The 21,932-nt window shown below is 42.1% G+C and overlaps 1 protein-coding gene across 3 annotated transcripts in view; it reads right to left on the minus strand.

Annotated features, from left to right (window-relative positions):
* aopep (aminopeptidase O (putative)) overlaps positions 1-21,932 on the minus strand; it is a 70,450-nt gene that overhangs the window by 27,066 nt on the left and 21,452 nt on the right. Inside the window, exons 8-14 of one of the 3 annotated variants that reach the window (XM_034595263.1) lie at positions 20,950-21,056; positions 15,628-15,730; positions 15,269-15,376; positions 14,139-14,182; positions 11,211-11,271; positions 7,544-7,606; positions 6,292-6,378 (exon numbers count right to left, since the gene is read on the minus strand). In XM_034595263.1, the coding sequence (XP_034451154.1) occupies positions 6,292-6,378; positions 7,544-7,606; positions 11,211-11,271; positions 14,139-14,182; positions 15,269-15,376; positions 15,628-15,730; positions 20,950-21,056 (573 nt within the window). Of the gene's footprint in view, positions 1-6,291; positions 6,379-7,543; positions 7,607-9,514; positions 9,533-9,767; positions 9,859-11,210; positions 11,272-14,138; positions 14,183-15,268; positions 15,377-15,627; positions 15,731-20,949; positions 21,057-21,932 lie in introns of those variants that run through there. The other 2 variants (XR_004614897.1, XR_004614898.1) reach the window with 2 other exon arrangements.

The raw sequence follows: 21,932 nt of genomic DNA on the forward strand, positions 1-21,932 counted from the left end.
TGATGTGTGTTGGATATAAAATGACCTCTATCGGGATAATAGAATTTGCTCTTACTGCACAGCCCTATATGGCAGTCCATGTTCCAGTGAACAACACCTCAGCCTTCAGCTTCTCACACTACGAGTGGGGATGAGCTCAGAGAACCAATGCATCACTCTTCTCCTGACAGCAGTCTGCCATAGAAGTGCCTCAACTGGAGCTGGAGAGCTTCAGACAACCCAGTTTGACAAGCGCAAAGAATCCGTCATGATACGCTGAAGATCCTTCGACAAAGTGAGGACAGCTTAACAATGAGTTGGACCCATAAAAATAGCATTTACTACAAAGCTACACAAAATAAAATCCCTGTGACAACCTTGGTAATTTTATTCTGTGGCGATTCAAACTACAGTGCAAATATTTCATTACAGCGATAGGAAGGATTTTATTTCATGAACTATATGTATGCAAAGCCCCAGTTTCCATTTATTTACAATTAAAGGGTTGTGGCTCACAGAGCTGGACTCAACCCAAGCAGCCTTCAGCTGATCCCCAGTTGGTCTAATGATGGAGACACACGCACGCACACGCGCACGCGCACACACACACACACACACATTGCTTCTCTTCCAACCATTTCCCATCCTGATGTGATGAAGTCTGGCCGGAAACAGCCATTTCCCTGAATGTTCCCATCCCTCCTCCGGCATACTCCCTCATCCCTGATTCATTGCCAATAAATCACAGAGGGGAAAAGGCACAGAAAGAGAGAGAGAGAGAGAGAGGGAGACAGACAGAGTATGAAAAAGTGTAAGATAGACAAAGTAGAGGAGAGGAAAGGAGAGATGGCTGCGTAAACCAGGAGGAGACAGTTCACTGGAAGCAGGAAAACAGAAATGAATTGCCAAATATGGCTGCGTGTACTTTGTAGTGGTGACGTCTAATCGAGAAAACAAGAACAACACAGATGTTATAAAAACACCATTACTAAACGGATATGCTTCATTTCATGGGTACTGGTCAAACTCTAAACAAACCGAGAGGACGAGGTTGTTTGTGAGAGACACACAGACTGCCGGGTAATCTTCAACTCAAGCCTTCGTATCTATGACACATGTGGACTTAAACCACTGAAGTCTATGATTGCAAAACGCAGACTATGATTAAAGTCAGTCTGTCCTTTGCTGTATGTCTCACAAATAAACAGTCTCCCACCTTCTTCAGCTTCATTTACAGTAATCAAAGTGCCACACACACTATACCGATTTCCACATCGCTCTCCTTGTTTTTTTCCCCATCCTCCACTCACAAAAGCCCACTATGGCAGAGTAATATACGCCACCTGCAAACCCCACCCAACCGAAGAGGCTTTTGATCATGCCTTCCCGACTATTTACTCTCCCACAGGGGCTCCGGTTACCACTACCACCTCCCCTAACCATCAACATCGCACCTCAGCCCAACACAGGGGATTTCAGTCACCACTTAAAACTCATTTCTCTGTAGGTTTACATTATGTCCTAAAATAGAATTTGGCATCTGAGTCCTTACTCTCTAATACTCTGAGGCCTCTATAGCTTCAGAGGAGTAGAGTTTATTATCAGTTAAACAGAGTAGCCGACACACAGCGGTAGGAATAACAACACCCAGCATAGAGGTGATGTACAGCAGCGACAGGAGACTGGGAAACCTGTTGAGTGAAAACATCAAACTCTAAAACATCTGATTTGTTATTCGCTGGTTGCATCAGTTAAACTAAAGTGTAAAATCTCATACCAAGGTTCCATACCATCATTCTATCTGAGCACTACACTCACAAAAATGGGAAATTAGAAATTTGTACAATATCATAAACAACAAGGTGAACTTCATCTGCTGAGGAAGATCATGTGATTACAACTGAAAGATCCAGAACAGCCACTAAATGGACCTTGTGGTGAGATTGTTCACGTCATTGACAATAATATCTGCCTTATGCAATGGCTTTTTTCCTGACTCCATTAAGGTGCATTTTAATCTCCAAACTTGGTTTTATATAAGTTTTTAAACAAAAGCCTTTGTCTAATAAACCACAATAATCAACTGACACTGCTTAATAATGTTATATGTATTTGGAAGTTTGCCTCCTGATCCCACAAATCTCAAGTTAACTGAACCCTGTCTGTTTTCACCAGATGGCACGCAACAGTTTGAAGTGCAGCTTTGAGACAGTCTGTTCTTCTAACCCTAATGTTGTTGACATTCTCTCAGCCACCAGCATAAACCTGATGGTACATGTTTTTACACTAGCAGATTCCACGGACCATGAAGGTGCAAATGAGGTGACAGAGTGACTCATCGTCCGACACTTCTAGATATGTGGAGTTGCTGTGGTGCATTTGGAAGGTGTCCCTTTTCTAAGATACATTGCCACACTCAGCGTAGGCCTCCTTGCACAATCTGTGCAGATAGAGTGTGTATAATCATGAGATTTAACCAGTGAAATGAATACTGCAAAGGTTGAAATCATTATATCTGGGTTGGTAACAATCAAGATGCTAAAAGTGTGTTAATGTAAAATAAATCCCGTAATTGGTGATTGATAATTATTATCGCAAGGTTTACTAAACAATAATTGTGCAGCCTTAGCTTCAGAGAAGTGTGCAGTGCAAAGTTAAAAATAGTGTTTGTGCAGAACAATTTTAGCAGGAAAGACAAAATTTCTGGATTGTACTATTTCCGGCATTTGTTTATCCAGTGGAAGAGCTACTGCAACACTTTTCATATACATAACCCCATTATATCAGCCTGGAAGACACAAGATGAGCCACAATTAATGTGTACAGAGCTTATTTACAACTTTAAATCACCAGAGCAGAGTACAGCTTTAAAATTGACCATTATGTGAGAAAGTAAAAAATAATGTTTATTGGCATTTGCTTTATCTGCCAGCCATTAAACCCATTTCACTAACTGGTTGAAGCCTGGGTTTATTGACCTGCTCTCTTCAGGTATTAAAGGTTCAGGCATATTATGATATCTATTCATCATGTTGATATGTTCTTTGGAGTGGAGTGCAGTTGATCAATATAAGATCCAAGTCCATTATAACTCACAAACTGCATCTTAAAGAACAAAGTGAAAGAAAAAAAACATTGTTGACCAAGGCTACTTACAGAGCTATATCCCCTACAGGGTTTCCTGTCCTGATCAGCAAGGGCAGACGGACCCTCTCATTACCGAGACCGCAGATGAAAATGAGAGCAAAATGAGGCCCATTACCACACAGGCGTGACTAATATCCCTCCGCAGACTTCTCCACACACACTGGACACATGCACGCTCGTCTCACGCGCACATCCAAGTTACATGTATTCAGAAAAAAAAAAGTCTGACGCGCACGCCAAGATGCTCGTGAATCAATAACATTACACAGGAACAAAGACGAGAGGAAGTTGGTAATAAACTTTGGCTCTATTAAATTGACCAGATCTCGGACTGCTCTGTGGGGGGTGTCTGGCTCCTTACCGCTGTGTGCATATATAAGTGTGTGTGTGTGTGTGTGTGTGTGTGTGTGTGTGTGTGTGTGTATATTCCCTAATCATCCATGATGTCATTAGTGCTTAATGCAACCCCGGCTCAGCCTAATTCCTGCCCACTAAATGTCTTGCCTTCTCTATTCCCTCCCTCCCTCACTCGCTCCTCTCTCCCTAACCGCTCCAACCAGTCCTGTGATACTTCATCTCTCGTGTGCTTCCCTCATCTCTCCAAATATCCAGTCTGCTCCCCATGTCCTCAAATGTCCGCAGCACATTCATTACCTCAGCGGAATTCACAATCATCAACCTCTAACCCACCACTAGTCTCGCTCCCGTTTCAATCCTCAGCTCCTGCAAATTTGCATTACCGATTTCGGTTGGACTTCTCTGCCTTGAATTTTTTCCACTTCATCTCTTTCCATAGAGTCATTCCATCACCTACTTCCACCTTTTTCCTGAAACACCATCTGCTATTCTCTATCCACATGGGCTTTTTCCATCCAAGCCCATGATTTTGTGGCTTAACTTTTTGTTATGACTCCAATTTGATCAAAAGTCCGTTAACAGTTTATTTTTTAGGGGGATAAATTTTACTCAAAATGGTCAAAATGTGTGGTAGGATTAACAAATGGGGAGGGTGACATTTGAAAAATATAAATTCTCTGTGGGGAGCTGGAGAGTCTCAAAACTATTGGACAATGCATGGACACAGATTTATATCAATATGTCAAGAAAAAGAAAAGAATATCACATATTTGTAGATGTTGTTGACACAGGAAGTGAAAATGATAAAATCTCTGAGGTTGCGGTTTCAAAGTCTGTATTTAAGATATCAACGTTTTGATTTCAGGTTGGGATTTGTTCAAATTGCTTGGAATTCGTGTGTGGATCGGATTGGATAATGTATTTTTCGTAATGTAGATCATGTCACGTGTACATTTCTCTCATTCCATGCTCCAGCTGTACGTTCACCTGTGGTTCATCTAAACTTTTACCTCGCTGTCAACCTTTTTACTGCCTTCTCAATGTTTTTTCTTTCTTTCCCCTCCTTTGCCCATCGGGTCTGCGGAGTGATTTATAGCCTTGCAATGGGCTGGTAGATGGAGGGAAGAGAAAGGGAGGAGAGGTGGATGAGGGGAGGAGGGGCTGAGTTGAAATTGGGCTGTTTGGCGTTTGAAGTACATGAAGGAGTAATATAAAATACACCTGGTCCATCCACGGGGCACTCTCTGTACACAGAAACAAAAGGTTGGGGTGGGAGACGGAGGAGGAGGAGGAGGAGAGGGCCGGGCCGTGGGGAAGAGAGGGGAGCGAAAGGGAGTGGGGGGGGTCACTTCGTGTTTCCTTTCAGGATGGCTTTTATGGTGTAACTTCAAACGGTGACCTCCCACCCCCCCCGCCTCGCCCCTACATCCCCCTGCTCCCTCACTCCATCCGTTCCTCCGTTCGTCCCTCCCTCTCTCTCACTATTGTGTATGGCCAAGTGGACAGTAATTGGCTATTCTTTCATGAGGCTGATTTCAGCACTCTCTTCCCCCCACAGGAAGGGGCCCTTTTGCTGCCCCCTTAGAAGTACGTGTATTTGTGTGCGTGTGTGTGTGTGTGTGTGTGTGTGTGTGTGTGTGTGTGTGTGTGTGTGTGTGTGTGTGTGTGTGTGTGTGTGTATACGTTGTAAATATGCCAGACAGTAGGTATCAGGTGGTTGAAGGGAGCTGCACTGGCTGCGGACTCTACAGGCATTTCATTCACTGTGTGCTCCAAATTACGACACAGGAATTGGATTGGAGGTAATCTGATATGGGGAAATCACGGTGAGGTTTTTGGGAAAATATGCTCTGGATTTTAAGTACCGCTTAAAAATGTTCACCTTTGCTTATGAATAAAGTTTACATTACATGTGTTGAAAGCTGCAGTAACAACCGCTAAAAGCACATTTAAAACCCTATATACAGTTCTTGGCAATGAATAAGTATTTAATTTTTCCTTCCAGCCGAGGGCACTTACCTAACTTATTCATGCCTTTAAATGTACTGTACGAAAAGATAAGAGGCTTTGAAAATGTTTCTTACAGTCTACAATATCCGAGCATACTGCAAATGATATATAAAAGCCGCTCTACTCTCACTAATGACTTCTGGCCCTCTGTGGCTTATAGATCAGTGTGCGTTCATTAATGATGCAGGCGTGTGTGCAAGTGTGTGCGTCAATTAGTGTGTGGAGAGGATTAGCCGTCCCCAGAGAGGCCTAATTAACACTACACACAGGCAAAACCAGCGCTTTAGGAGCGTTTTATGGCATTTTTCACGTTTTCTTTTTTGGGGTTGTAAACAGTGAAAAGTGACAAGAAGTATACGAAAACAAGTCGGGATGTATAAAAAGTATAAAGGCCACATTCAAACCAGTTATGTCCTCCAGACAAACAAGACACATTCTCATATATGCATTGACTATGCACACACACACGCACACAGACATAGACACAGACACACACACTCACTGTGGAGGGTTTGTGATGTATACAAGCTCTTAAAAGGTTAAATACTTGGGCAGAGGACACAACATAAACACAGACTTAAGTACAGGGTTGTCTGTCTTTGCAGACACAACACATCAACAGAATTTGGGATTATTGTGTTGTAACACTGTTCCACTCAGGGTGAATCACAGCAACTTTACGAAAGCAATAAACACAGGAAAACAGAAGTTTCCAAAAAGAGAAAAAAGGGTTAAGGCCAGGATTCTGAGTAGAAGCAGAAGGAAGGAAGATACCGGCCAAAGTACAGTGCCTCCTACCTCTTTGTAGTTCACCTTGGGCTCTATTCTCCTCCGCTTTCTGCCCTTCCCCTGATGACTCTGACTGAGGAGAATCCATTTTACAACCTGCAGGAGGGAGGACGGTGGGGTGAGGTGGCGAAGGCGGGAAATAAAGTAGAGGTAGGGAAAGGGAGAGACCAGAAGGAAGCAGGTTTTGAGTAACAGGGGTGAGACAGTATACAGAGGAAAATACAGAAAAGGATGACAGAGGACAAAAGAAAGGGAAAAAGAGAAATAAATTAGTTTTTGTATCTTATAGCAGAAAGTGAATCAGACTTACAGCGCACTTTCTATTTCTCAACTCGAAAAGCACCCAGGAATACACACATGCACACTCTAAGCGAGCCACTAACATGAGCGTAAAGTGGAAACACACTCAAACGTTCGTCCGCCTATAGCCCCCCCCTCTCCCTTCACCCACTCACATTAATTCTAACCTTTCAGCGCTCACTCGTGCTCCATTTATAACCGACGCAAACTGCCGGCTAAGACAAAAGAATAATAGTTTAAGTATGTTTCTGTGACGGAGCCTGGAGCGCAGCAAATCCAAACACCACAGATCTCCATTAAACAGCCAATCACTATCATTGCCAAACTCAATCTACTCCTCTCATCCACTTTAATTCATAAATAAAGTGTCAAAAGTATGTTTTTCGAACATGTGAACAACATATAAAGTCTATAAATAATTTCTTTCCCCACAAATATTCTGCTCAGATCTGTTTCAGTTTTATCATAATGGAAAGATTAACGTGAGAATGGGAGAATATAGGCAAAGCAATTACAAACAACACAGGACCTTTATGGGAAATCTGATAGGGAGGCACAGAATGACACGCAACAGATGTACAGCTCTGTGTGCCACACTTCACTCAGAGACGGACAGAGGGAGAGACTGGAACGAGGGAGCAAATGAGCAGAGGAAGGGTGGATGGAGAGCAGGAGAGGTATAGAGATAAGAGATGGTATCAAACAGTGCGGAACAGAGTGTGTGAACGAGACGGAGGAGGGAAAAGAGAGGAAAGCAGAAACCGTGGGAAATAAACCAGAGACAGGAAAAGGAGATTGACGGGAATCAGATCAAGCGGTCTAAGGTGCAATATTTCCAAAATCTGAGAGCTGCCCCCCAAGTCTGTCTGCCACTCCCTGAGGACGAGAAGAAGAGACAGGAGAGGACAGAAGAAGAGGAGAGAGAGAGAGAGAGAGAGAGAGAGAGAGAGAGAGAGCTTACCTCAGCTTTGACTTCTTCTACCAGCCTCGCCTGTGACCACACGGAGCTCCTTTCATACAGCCACTGAACGATAGAAGAGAAGAGAAAGCAGTGAGCCGGGGGCAAGTGATCGGGACAGAGAGGAATGCTTTGCAGAGGCAGAGAGAGAGAGAAGGAGAGAGAGAGAGAGAGAGAGAGAGAGAGAGAGAGAGAGAGAGAGAGAGAGAGAGAGAAGCAAAGCAGGAAGGGGAGGGAGAAAGGAGGAGAGGTGGGAGGAGAGGAAGGAGGAGGTGGGAGCGTGATCACTTGTTTCTCTGACGGAAACTCGCGACTTGACTCCGGAGGATGAGAGAAAAGAGGAAGAGTGGAGGAGAAGAGAGAACAAAAAAAAACAGGGGGAGGAGATTAAAAGAAAGAAAAAAAATCACCTGAATTAGCCTATGAGCAACCACACACGCACGCACACGCGCACACGCACACACACACACACAGAGAGAGAGAGCCATACATGTGAACACACACCTACGCACAGACAGTGGGCACAAACATACAGCACTTACTCTCTAACCTTATTAAGCTTTCGGCAGATGTGAATGAGTGATGTGAATCACACAACAGAGCGATGATGGTGAGGGCTGTGTGTGTTTGTGACTGTGTGTGTGTGTGTGTGTGTGTGTGTGTGTGTGTGTGTGTGTGTGTGTGTGTGTGTGTGTGTGTCTACCTATAGTTATGAGGGCCAATTTTGGTTTAATACTATCATTGTGAGGAAATTTTAACGCTGTGAGGACTTTTTGGGCGGTCCTCACAAATTAGGGTTTAAGACGAGGTTTATGTTAAGGTTATGATGGTTAAGGTTAGGGTAAGGGGATAGGGAATACATTATGTCAATGAGTGTCCTCACAAATGTAGAGAGACAAGTGTGTGTGGGCAAAAGACGGAGACACACTGGCATACATGAAAACAAGGTCTCTGTAATATCACACCGCAAGCGAGATGCAGCAGCGCTACATCATACTCATACTGTACAATCCATGATACACACTCCACAGACATCCCCAGGTGCACAGGATGTTCCTGCTATTAACGTTGCCATAGCCACACATGCAAAGTTCAATACTATAACTGCAAGCCTGAGTAGTTCTCTCTGTGTATTACATAGTAGTACTCCAGTAGAAAGAGCATGAAGGTGTGTGTAGAAGCGGAGGACACAGAGGGAGGGAGATGTTAGAGTGGGCTGTATAGAATGTGGTGAGTATTGAAAGAGTAAATTGACATTGTGTAACAGGATACCAATCATAGCTCTTTTTGCTGCCTGGATCCCCACCACCATTCCCTGAGTATAGCAAGGCTTTTGTCTTCCTCAGCCTCTCTCTTGGTCGCACACCCCCTGTCTGTGCAGTGTCTGGTGGATCAATAGGTTCAAAAGCTACGCTGAGAAGCAAATAAATCGCATCCCTAACTCACTTAAAAGTAACTTATAGTGATTTGTGTTAGTTTTGTCAATCAACAGTGTTTTAACTATTTCAATTGGAATCATTCCAAACCGGTTGAGAACGGGAACTGCACTATTCCTTATAAATAAGCCAAACCGGTCACATTCAGTAGTTTTTAATCTTGAAACAAATAACTGTGTTCAAAGTTTCCTAAATAAAAACACACACCATGATGTGAGTCTGACTGAGTCGTTCTATTCCAAACGTATTCAGGTCTGACAGCCAGAGTTAACTTTTAAGGGAGAAACTCTTATATCTAATTTTTTATGGGGGAAAAGGTATATATATTAAGTCTGCTGTATGAAAAGCTTTGGTCAATAAAGGGTCATCTTTATTTAAAAAAGGTATCTCAGCCTAGATCCATCATCCCATTGGGAGTGCTTACTCATCTAAACTGTGCAGTCTAAAATAGGCCGGCACTGGCCTTTCCATTCCACATCTCTTACCCCGGGATCGGTAAATGTCATTGTTTATTATTAGGCCAAACCATTTCCTGCCTTTCTCCAATTCAAGCACACTGTCGAGCGATGGATGGGAGAGCGACAGCAGCAGGGCGGGAGAGAGAGAGAGAGAGAGAGAGAGAGAGAGAGAGAGATTTTAAAAATGTGTTTGTGGCTAGTGTACACAATACACAAGCACTTGCATTTGTAAAAGGTTTCAATCGATCTGGCTGATCTTATTAGCCGCTGACTCGCACATCAAACGCACAGAAAGAAGAAAAAAAGCCTCTGAGAGAACACTCTAGCCCTCACCCAATCAGGTGTGAGAAAACCGCAGTCCCTCCAAGCTGTCCTTTCCACCCTCAGAGGCCCCTGAAAGGCTCTAGTTACATCATCACATAATCTGGAAGGTGAAGGTTCCCAGACAGCAACACAAGCACAGACACACACACACAAAAAAGCCCATACACACAGTTATAATTAAGATCAGTTACCATGGAGATAGGAGGATTGAAGAAGCTGATAAAGTGGATTGACAGGGTGTGTGTGTGTGTGTGTGTGTGTGTGTGTGTGTGTGTGTGTGTGTGTGTGTGTGTGTGTGTGTGTGTGTGTGTGTCTAGCATTGAATTCCTGGTATCTTCGACCACGGGTCTCTCACGATCAGAGAGGGCAGATGCAGAGAGGCACCGCTCTCCTTCGAGATACAATACCACTTAAATGAAGTATCGCATTCTAGCACTATAGCAGGTCATCATCACTGAGAATCATCTTTTGAAATAGTGACGTGGAAAATTCAAAAACGTCTTCAAGTAGAAATATTTTGTTGTTATCAGGAACGCCCTTGTCAGCGCCCAGCAGTTTCTAAATGCCTACAGGTTATAGTCACACATCACTTAAGCTGAAGTATTTATATTTTGACAGCTATATATACCTCTAACGTGAGAGATAATTTCCATTATGGCAGCGTCATAACAGTTCTTTATAGCTGTTCTGTACTATGACAAATGTGATGCTGCTCTTGTCATCTAAGGGTAAATGTTTTAAAGGACACTCAAATATACGTCATCGCTCAGTTCAAGAATGGAAACAACTAATCTCTTGTCCAACCAGAAACTAGTTTGGTTAGAACACAAAGACTAAACGATGCTCCAGCATCACGACCCTCAAAACAACAGCTGTTTTCTAATCTGTGATTATGACAGATATATAGAGCATGAACATAACTCAAGTAGTTACTTATTTTAAAGTTATGACATGGAATCTGTGAACTCAGGTGGCAGAGATAACTTCATAAAAATAAGGCAGGTGCTAGACTCTAAGCACAAACTAGCTGTACTAGCAATACTCCTATTAGTAGTATTCATTTATAATCATCTATTTGATACAGAAAAGCTAGATTAAAGAATTAAGTGTTAATTTTAAGATATTTACTGAGTAATATAATATTTATTTCAATAAATATTTTCATTAAAAATATATATTTAAACCTAATTTATTTAATACAGCATACATTTCTTTTCAGTCTAACTGGGTCAAGAAAGTAGTTTATTTAACTAGGTAAATATTGTAAAAATATATTTGAAATGAAACATTAAACACAAATGTCACTTAAATTTTAAAATGCATATGCTATATTATTATGTATACTATATAAATAAAGTATTTACCCTCTGGTGGTTTATATACATAAATATTTAAAGACATTTTAAAGGAAGACAGGAAGAATAAATAGAGAAAGAGAAAGACTCCACATACCTTTGGAATTCCCGGACGATCGAGCCACTCAGCATAAATAGCACTGAGGGTGAGGCCTTTTCTGGAACACAATGGCACAAGTGTTAGTATTATTCCTATTATTATAGCAATGACTGTTATTGCCCAAGACACCCTACGAAAACATGTCTCTGGGAAAAAGCTGTTAGGGTCATGGCGGACTTGAGGTCTTGGCCAACACCTTAAACAAAACGAGGGGCACACCCACTTTCCCATACAAGGACAAGCAAACAGGCATGTACAGACAATGATTGGATTTCTATGTATGCATGTATGAAAGTATGTATATGTACAAGTGTGTGTGTGTGTAGCTTTGGAGGGACTGATGGTATACCAAAGTCATGCCGTATACAATGCACAGAACACACACAGCTTTCAGAAACAACAGGGAATGCAAACAAAATTCCAGATGCAGTCTGTATAGTTTGTTGTATAAATATAAAGTAAACAAAGTACACAGTACACAGCATCCTCCCTCCATCGTCATTCCTGCCGCCTGTGCTTCAGATTCCACATTTGACTATTACTGTACATTAATCTCTGATGGATCAGCCCACTTGAGGAGTTATTTCGTAATTTACATTGTTGTTCACTCATTATATCTCGATCACGCTCCACTAACTGAAGCTTGATTAGTTCTTTTCTACATTTACCAGATCAACTTCTGAATGAACTTGTTGCATTCAGGACAAACAGAAAATGAATCCTTAAGTGAACCTTCCTTTCTTTTCATCCTTTTTTCAAACTAAGCAAACGGGGAGGGGCAACTGGGTGGATAAGATAATACCCTGAGCCCAGCAGGACTCTCTTAGCAGTCGATAACATAACACAACATAACATAAATGCTAGATATACAATTTCTACAATTCAACAATGACTATGTTTTCATGGACAACAATATTCTGATAATAAACCAATAAAGACAAAGTCTGAATAAGACAAGCATTTAATGATTACCTTAACCTGAATAAGGTCATATTTAGAAAAAGCAAGAATCAAATTAAGACATGTGGAGTTTTTGGATCTTAGTCACATTAAGTAGACATGTATACATCTTAATTTGAGTTTTCGCATAATCCAACTATGCTCTGTAACATGTTCATGGGAATCTGAATGGACTATTCTATTTGCAACTCATGTAAATAATTGAAATAATCTCTTATTCAGAATAAGGTTAATAGTCGAATTATTGCTCTCCTTTTGAACAAAGTCAATGTGATGGCCAAAGATTTCTGTCACCTTTTCCAGTATTTACAGTGGCACAGTGCTAGGTTAATGTTAGCATGCTAGCATGCGGAGGGTTGATCTTGTGCAGACTTTGAATGTCTATGCTGAATTTAAAGGCAGTCCATCCAATAGCTGTTGAGGTATTTCATCAAATTATGGAGCAGCACACTAACAAACCAGTTTATAGACTGCTGCACATGTGGCTAAAACTTTGCTGCAAGGTCAAACCAGTGCTCCTTTGCTCCCACACTCTAAAGTCTAAATCCTACTGCGTCATTTCCTATTGTATATTTGCTGAAAAACTTTGGCAGATGGAGAGTGGACTTTCAGTAAATGGAAGCTCATAAAAATCTCTTTTTACTCCACAGTGTACTAGGGGAGGTAATATTTCCAATAAAGCACCGATTTGCCAAGAAACCGGACATTAAAAAACGTCAATGGGGCCTTTACCACATGGAAAACTCTACTCTTGGCATGTGGACTTGAACCATAGACGGTACATGAGAACTAAACATCTGTCACATCAACAGTGAGACACCATAAAGCAGGATTACGTGGGATTATGAAAGGATAGTTCTTTTCTGCGGCAAACAGAAGGTTGATACCGTTAATCCACGACATGACGTGTCATATTGTGTTTAATAATAGGCTTAGATAAAACATATGTGACATGTGCACACTAGTTTCTCCATGATGGGATTGGAAACTTTAATTCATTTTAATAGTATTACACAGGGGAACATACCATCTTTTAGAAAAGCTATTCATAGAGAGAAGTAGCTTCTTATTGACAGAAATCAATAGAAATATAGATTTTTTTTTTATGTATGCTGATAATTTTAAAGTTAAGTCATATAATTATTATGGTTGGATGATTTAGTCTGGGGAATGGGCAGGATACTTGACCCCCCACCCTTTCTAGAGCATCTATTCTAATCCAAAACCTTGCTGTTCTAGTGGGCTGTTTAGTGAAAGAGGCATCACATCCAAATATTGACTGTCCCCAGCTCCGTTTGTTTAATTCTGTCAATGTCTGCCAGCTCGGCGGCACACTCCACATGACAGAAAAGAGCGAAAAAACAAAAACATTCAGAGCAGACAAAAAAAAAGGAGAGCTCAGGAAGAGAGGTGTTAGAAAAGTAAGCTTGAGGGTGAAAGAAACAACGTGAAAGACAGACAGGGGAGAAAAGAGGAATGGCGAGACGGGCAGAAGAAGAGGTTAATGAGGCAATCAGGAGAAATAGAGAACTGAATGATTAAACGAGTGCAGGGAGGGAGAGAGAAAATTAGCGAGGAGGCGAGCGGGAGGAGCAGTTATCCTTTTACACTTCAATTAATATGAGAGTGGATGAGGCTGCTCTCTAAACAGGATTGGTGTTGGGAGCCGTCTCTGGCCGTGTTTCCACAGCAGCACCAAGTTGGTCAAAGGGCAGCGGCCAAATCAACACATGCTCAAGTACTTGACATAAAAAAATCTATTCACGAATCCCATCTGTTTCCAAAATAAAAGTTCTGAGGCTAAGTTAAAACAGAGATTTAATGAATAACATAGCTTTAATTTCAGTGGAAGTAGAAAACAGGCGACCGCAACCCAAGGCCAAACCGAAGTCGCTTAAGTGCATCAAGGCATTTTTCATTATTCATGAATTATACTGTGAGCGTGATTCTCAGCCACTTACATACCTCTCCATGTCGGGAAAGGTAATCAGCAGCATTTGCAGGAAATCCTGTTCCAAAAAGAAAGAAAGGAAAGACAGGGAGAGATGGAGGCATTGAGGGAGGTGTGGGAGAAAGGAAAAAAACAAAAAGAGAAAGGCATACCTGATGTTAAGTCAGGAGTACAAGGTCAAGCAGTGTTTATGTAACATCCATTATTTAGCAGGAAGACTCAACCTGCCACTGAGGAAACAGAAGCCAGGTGGAACTCATCACATATCACACACAGACGGAACACACACATGCACACACGCGTGCACACTGACCTCCAGGTGTGATCCCTCAGCCTCATGCAGAATAAACATATGAGCTGATGGATCGTCACCAATCTGAAAAGCTGCTGGAGCATTTTCAACGGTTGTGACACATGGGATCAAACTCACGTCAGCCTCCAATTAATATATGTGAATAACAATGTGCCTCAGAGACAGGTCGGAGTGAAGAGAACAAATCTGAGCTCAGATTTTATTAACAGCCACTGAAGTAGCAGCGAGTCAACACTGAGATTCTGCATTGAAGATACTATATAAAACAATGGGAATCATTTTTTCGTGTGAGTTGATTGTTTTTTCTTTGCCAGTGTGTGAACAGATTGTAACAACTTGAAGAGTGTGATCATCCCTGATTCTTCCCAGGTGCCTATAACAGCCTGGAGACTAATTTCTGTGTAAAAGGCTCAGGAAGAATTGTCCTAGAAAATCCAAACGATGTGACGGTTAGTTTTAGTTTGTTGCCCCTCTTTTCCCTGACAGCCCCAACAGTGTGCAACACTAGTTAATGTTACACATGGAGGCTGCTAACAACCTGCACAACACTAATGACCGTCAAACTGTCACAATACTCACATACCCAGACCTATCTTTACATAATATTTTAGCACTGTGCCAGCAAAGGAGTCAAAAACTTGTTTGTCAAACTATAATTACATGCAACGTTCATTACATCACCTGTGAGTGTGATCCTGGCTGTTCCCATTCATTTCCATGCATGTCGCAATTTGGAGTGCATGCACTGGCGCGAGATAGAGCAACAGGAAGCTGCCTGCAGTTCACTTAACAGCCACCAGGGTCAATAATAAGAGTTTTCTACAGCCTCACCTGTGACAAAATGAGCTGCCCGTGGTATTTCTTCACAAACAATCTAAAGAAGTCCATGAATTGTTCGTCTCCCACTTGACTGGCCAAGAACCTGAGGAGGAAGTAGCCCTGAACAAAGGACGAGACGAAAAAAGAAAACAACATCCATCCATCATCCATCAAAGACAATACAGAGAAACTGTGCAGCAACATCTGTACCCATTACACGTCCTGCTCCAAACACACATAATAGAGTGGGACACCTATAAAGACATAACAGACTTTTACTTTTAAACTCTGTTTTGTTTCCCTTTTTGATTCTCTCCCTTTTCTCCTTCCCCCTTTCTTTCCTTGCTGATTTTACCACAGAAGTCTCTCACCTTGAGGTAGTGCACTTGCATGAAGGTCTTGTCAGGGTTGAGGGCATGTTTCACTGTGGAGGAGCCAGACTCGCTGACCTGACCAGTGTTTTCCATGTTGGGCCTGCAGAAGGAAGAAACGGAGCAGATACACAAAGGATAAGATATAAAGATAAGACAGGTAAGACGACAGGCATTCAGTACACAGAGGGAGATATTTAGCACACAAAGTAAACAGGAGGGTTTACAGAAAATGACCCAGGCAGGGTGAAAGAAAGAAAAGCAAAAACACAGTGGAATGAGAGAGAACCTGAGCACAGAGTTTTTATTTTATCCCCTTTTTAGAGACATTTTAGTTGCAGGAAACCACATTTTCTACACAGAGAGAATACACCGTCAGCAGCACTAAATCCAGCCACTCAGCCGAACCTTTCAATGGCACACACATTGCCAAGTTGCCTTACATCGCCTGAGGCAGGCTGGAAATCAAGCTGCAGATTTATAATTGCATGCTATAGTGTTTATATGACCTCACAGCGCTGCGCTCCGACTTTACTGCCCATGACTCACTGAGCGAATATATAACGCTTCCACAGAAAAAGCAACTTGGGTCTGCGGGCGCAGAAAGAGCCGTGCTCCAGGTTTCGCTGTCACACAGACACAAATCATGCCTTCAACCTCCGTAGACACACAAACAAACACACATAAAACCAATGAAAGCCAAACAAACAGAGCGCTGACGTGGGAGCGCTGTGCAATGATAGTTTCAGTTAGCCGGTATTGATCACGCTGAGCAGATTAACTCGGTGTGCCAATAGGAAGGCCTTGAAGGATCACCCTCCTGCCAAGTCGATACGAGAGGCGCCTGGCCCACCAATCAATACACCCTTCATCACTGGCTAGCACTTTTTTCACTGGACCGCTTCATGATCAGACACGCACACGATCGGGGAGACCGCACATCCACATTCTTATTCACACAGATTCATATGTGTGATGTAAGAACTCAATGATTCATCTTTTCGAGTTAGGCTTCACAATTTGGTCAAATATTGGATCTATTTGAGTCGTTGGTCAGGCACAGTGAGCTGAGGAGCTAGATTAGGGCAGAGGACAAGGGGAGGAGGAGATGTGGGAGAAATCGAGGACAGGAGATAGACGGGAATGTTGTGTTGGCCCAGCGGACTGAGAGAGAGAGAGAGAGAGAGAGAGAGAGAGAGGAAGTCATCAGCATCCTGGAATTTCTAAATTTGACTGGACACTCTTACAAGGACTTTCATCATGCATATGAGGGTGTGTTCCCGCTTGTGTGCGTGTGCGCATGTGTTGTGTGTGAGAGAAATCACAAAAATGACCTGGTTTGGGAAAAATCCATTTCGGAACATTTTAGTAATGAGCCTCTGTGTCTGTACATCAAAAGCTGCCAATATTCTCAGCGTGTCAGACGACATATGGATTAACAATAAAGCACATTTGTAAAACACTTAGATGTTGGATTTACTTTATATCTCATCATGGCAATTACATTTCCCCCCTTTTTTAATATCATATATTTTTTCACTTGCTCTCTGTCCAGTCTCCTGGCCGTAGGGCCCACGTCTGTCTGTTGCTGCTGATAAGATGAAATAGATTCTTTCTACAACAGCAGGACGTGCCGTATCGCTGGGAAATATTATGTGTTCCTGTCAGACAGAGAAATACAGAGGGAAAAAAAGAGAGGGATTGGGGCAAGAAACAAAAACAGTGACAGAACATGTATTTCCAGAAGAAGAAAAAAAAAAGTGTTTGTGCGTCAGAGACACCAGTGGCGGAGCAGGGAGAGAGGGAAAATGTTGATCCATCACTGCCGTGTTAGACAAAGGAACTCCACCCTTCCCACTGTCCAGCCCAGGGATGTATGGATGTGTAAATCCCTGTCTTTTGCTGTCTCTCTTTGTCAGAGATGATTTAGTACAGCTTTAAGCGAGATCGCTGCTCGCTGCCTTGGAGAATCGCACAATAGCTCAATGTATTTCAGAATAAATGGTGCTCTTATCTGACTCGTGGGCCATGTGGGTGAGAGGGAGGGTGTTTGTCTGTCTGTGTGTGTGTGTGTGTGTGTCTCTGGTGTGTGAGTAGCCATGCATACACCTGGGTGTGTCAGAGATTGAGAGAGAGAGAGAGAGAGAGAGAGAGAGAGAGAGAGAGAAAAAAAAAAAGCAGGAGGAAATCAGGAGCTATTACTGACAGATCTTAATGTCAAACGCACACGCACGCCCACACACACGAAACACACACACACGCACAAACACACACAGGCAAAGGTTTATAGCTCCGCAAGCCATATCCTGACAAATTACACTGGGTTGACTGTGGAAACCGGATAAGGTAGAGCAGCACTCCCAGCAGCCCAGTAAATCAGCAGGGAGAATGGCGTCTGGCCCAGGCTGCCCTAAATATAACTCATCTGAAATGGACTGATAAACACTGGCCACTGGGGCCCCTGCTGGATCACGGGGTGTCGATTGTGACCCACTGAACTTGGAAAACACAACGTTTGTGTGGTGAGGAGGTTGTGTGCATCTCTGTGTTCAACCTACGAGGTTTCTTTTCCTTTACATCCTTCTCCTCTCTAATTCTGTTTGTACTATGCTTCCACTCAGGTGTAACGCTAAAAGCCAGGAGTTGTGGCTTTTTACAATGTTAATATGACGGTTTTTCAAATATCAATATTGATCACAATTTGGCAAATAGGTAGAATATATCCAAAATAAGAGATTAAGACGGAAGAGAGAAGAACAGGGACTGAATGAATGCTGGACGTAGACGGCATCAGGTGTCTATGAACACCAGACTGGTCAAAGGATCAACTAGTGAGGGGTCAAAGGTCGGTGATTAGGTCAGTGTCAGCGGAATATCCAGGAAGTCGTTCACATCCGGAACTCAAGACCATCACTGAACTGAGACTGGGGTTTCAATCTCCTGACAACTGAGCAATGTCCACCGTCACTGATAAAACTCCACCCACTGACGAAACCTGTACGATACAGTCAAAGCCCCAAGATGAAGACAGTAAACCTGAGGGTTGAGTTAGGATACTGTTTCCATAGAAAAGGAGGATCTTCCATAATCATGTGCCTTGCATCAGAGAAAAACTCACATGTAAAACAAAAACATCAACAACTAAATTTAGCTTAGCTTTTAACTTAATTCAGAAAACATTTATTATGGGTCCTTGATTTCCTGCTTATTTCTCCATTATTTTCATGGGACGTTTCTTTCAAAGAACCAACTGTAATTTCATTTGACTTATAGGGAATGAAAAGGATTTTTTTTAAGAACTGGAACTGGAGGAAAATGAGTCCTTACGATGAAGTAATACCCAAGATTTTGAACATTATTTTGATGTCAAAATGTGATCATAACCTATCCTCATGATATAACTAGATTAGAAGTTGATTAAAAATAATACTGACTTCATAATAACAATGATGCTGAAAGGCAGAGAAAAACATAAACAGAGGCATACTGATGGTGACTAAAAATGTAATTTCAATAGCAAGTAAAAGCTGTAATTGAAAATAATGTGTGAGCAGGTTTCCTTTATGCCTCAACATGCTCAACAATAACCTAACGCTTAAAGAGATGCGAGTATTTAGAAATGCCACTTTCATTTCTAATATGTTTCCATACAGCACAATCAGTCATGATGTATGCATATGAGCCTGTTTGTCTGTTTGTATGAGAGCATGTATTGTTTGCATTTTTCTCATGTTGGTTTTATGTTGTTGATTTAACCCACGTCAGGTGCAGAGAAACCTAATCCTGATAATCACCCGTGTGTCTGCCTCATGGGGGAACACCCTGATCCACGGCAGGACAGACAGACAGCTCTCAAGTGCATGTTTAACCCTTTCACTTACACACTGTTTGCAATGTACAGATGGATTATTTGTCACAGACTTCCAACATGTTTAAGCCGGCCAAAAATCAGAAAACGGTCTAAAATACATACAAATATAAAATTGAAATTAAATATATGTAAAAAAATGTATATATATATATATATATCCTAAAAAAGTGTTAGTGTTGTCACCATTAGAGGGTTAACTGCTGGCTGAGGTTTACACCTATAATTACCTGATGACACTGTGCTTCCACACTGGATAAAACAAACAGGGTGTGGGTCCCACATTGTCAGGGTGAGATGAAAGGTTGTGTGCATTAGGCGCCGTTCTCATTAGCAGAGGTTTTCTAAGACATGACAGTACAGTACACCTGGATCTACTCTGCTACCACACCTGCCACACCTGTACCCCTGGAATGCATAAACCTCGCGCTCACGTGTGTCTGCACGTGCAGACACTTAACAAAACACTGGGCTCTGTAAGACATGCTATAACATAGGTAGGTAAACTGTGTGAAATCTATTACAGGACTTAGTTTAAGAGAAATGCAACTCATTTCACAGTTATCTCTCTTCCCTCAAACTCTCTTGCACTATGCTAATGTGTTCTGCGGTTTAGTGTTGGCTTATTCAAAGTGCTATTAGTCATTCAACTTGGTGGATTAGCATTTTGTATAACAATGTACAAGGTGCGGCACTGCTGACTGAAACAATTATAAGCAACTGCCTTGAACCATCCATCCATCCATCCATCCATCCATCCATCCATCCATCCATCCATCCATCCATACCACATTTCCTCTGAGTGTCACAGGGGAAATGGAGTCGTGGTACACACTGGACAGGTTGCCAGCTCATCACAGGGCCAACATACAGAGACAAAAAAAAAATGACTCTCACATTCACAAGTACAAGAGTCTCTAATTAACCTAAACCCAGTCTGCATGTCTTTGGACTGTGAGAGGAAGCTCGAGTACCTGTGGAAAACCCACACAAACCCTGGGAGAACACAAAACTCCACACAGAAAGACCAGAGCTTAACCGAAAGTTGACGATGCCAAAAACTGCACCATCATGCCCCCTGCTTTGAATCAATAAATATAAAGTTACACACGATATTTTTTGTTGTTTAAAAATTATGATCTGTGAAAATAGCATTTGAGGCGAATGAGATGTGCAAATAACACAAGAAGTTCTTGTTTTAAAGAAGAATGTGTAAAAAAAGAATATGTTAGGGACAGATACCAGAGTGTTTTAATAGTCAAACTTACTCAAGATGTTGCCTCTGGGGTAGTTTAACAATCCTCTACGGATATTTCAAACTTAAAGTAAGGGAGATGGTCTGGGGTCAAGTTCATGTCAGTGTTTAGTAGTGCGTCCTGTTTGGACCACGCTCAGCTAAAGGGGGCCCTTTCCTCTGCCATTTTCCTCTGGCTGAATCAATGAGAGACACACACCTGAGGATCTGAAGTTCCTCCTGAGAGTTCTGCAGCTCATCGGAGAGTCGTCTCCACCTCAGCAGGGCCTTCAGGTCAGACTGCTCTGCTGTCTCATGTAAGGAGAGCTGGAGGGACAGATATGCTCCATTAAAGGGATGTAGAGGAAAGGATTAATGTAGAATAAATATGGTTGATTTCATCAGCAGAAAGAGAATGAATCAGATTAAATTAAAAGTGAAATGCGCACTAATATGATGACAAAAGCACTAACCAGATGTTCTGTCACTGTGTCTTATTGATTTTGGCAGCTCTGCCCGAGTCTGATTCTTCAGAGCCAAGCTCATATCATAAAGGTGACATGATTCAACAGCCCAGACACAAGAAAAACATTTGCGTAACTTTACGCGGTGTGGGAAAGCAAGTAGGAGGATTAGATCTGTGGTGTATGTCAACTCCTGGATTAGAGCTGAAGTTAGTGTTAGCAAAGGAAAAAGCGAAGGATTGGTACAGATGCTGCACCCTCTTCCTTTGTGCTGTTGTTTATCTCTTTTTTCAGGTATCCTTAATTACTAAGCCTTCAGACTCATCCTGCCTCAGGCATTAGGATATCTTGAGTAAAGTTAAATACACAGGCTCTAAACTGGAAAAGTTTTTTATATTTTGATCTACGATACGATCTTTAAAAGTTCACTTTTCTGAGGAGTAGGTGGCAGAAGTTGCTTTTCCTCGACTCTTATGTTTGCCTCAGCTTAGTCCTCTTTCATTTTAAGTAGCTTAGAAGGTTTTGGGAGGAAAGCTTATTTTGTGGTTGGCTCCGGAACTTCTTTACCCTTTCATTTCTTTTTGGCCAATAACTTCTCTGACCTTTCAGACTTAGTTTTTGTATCTTGATTGTCCCTTTTCTGCAGTGGGACTTGGACTGGTGTTTTTATAAAGTGTTTCCTCCTGTGCTGGATGTTTGCTTTTACTACAATAATGTCATGTCCAACTCGACTTGACAT

This window comes from Hippoglossus hippoglossus, chromosome 9 (genome assembly GCF_009819705.1).
Source record: "Hippoglossus hippoglossus isolate fHipHip1 chromosome 9, fHipHip1.pri, whole genome shotgun sequence".
In the NCBI taxonomy this organism is placed as follows: domain Eukaryota; kingdom Metazoa; phylum Chordata; class Actinopteri; order Pleuronectiformes; family Pleuronectidae; genus Hippoglossus; species Hippoglossus hippoglossus.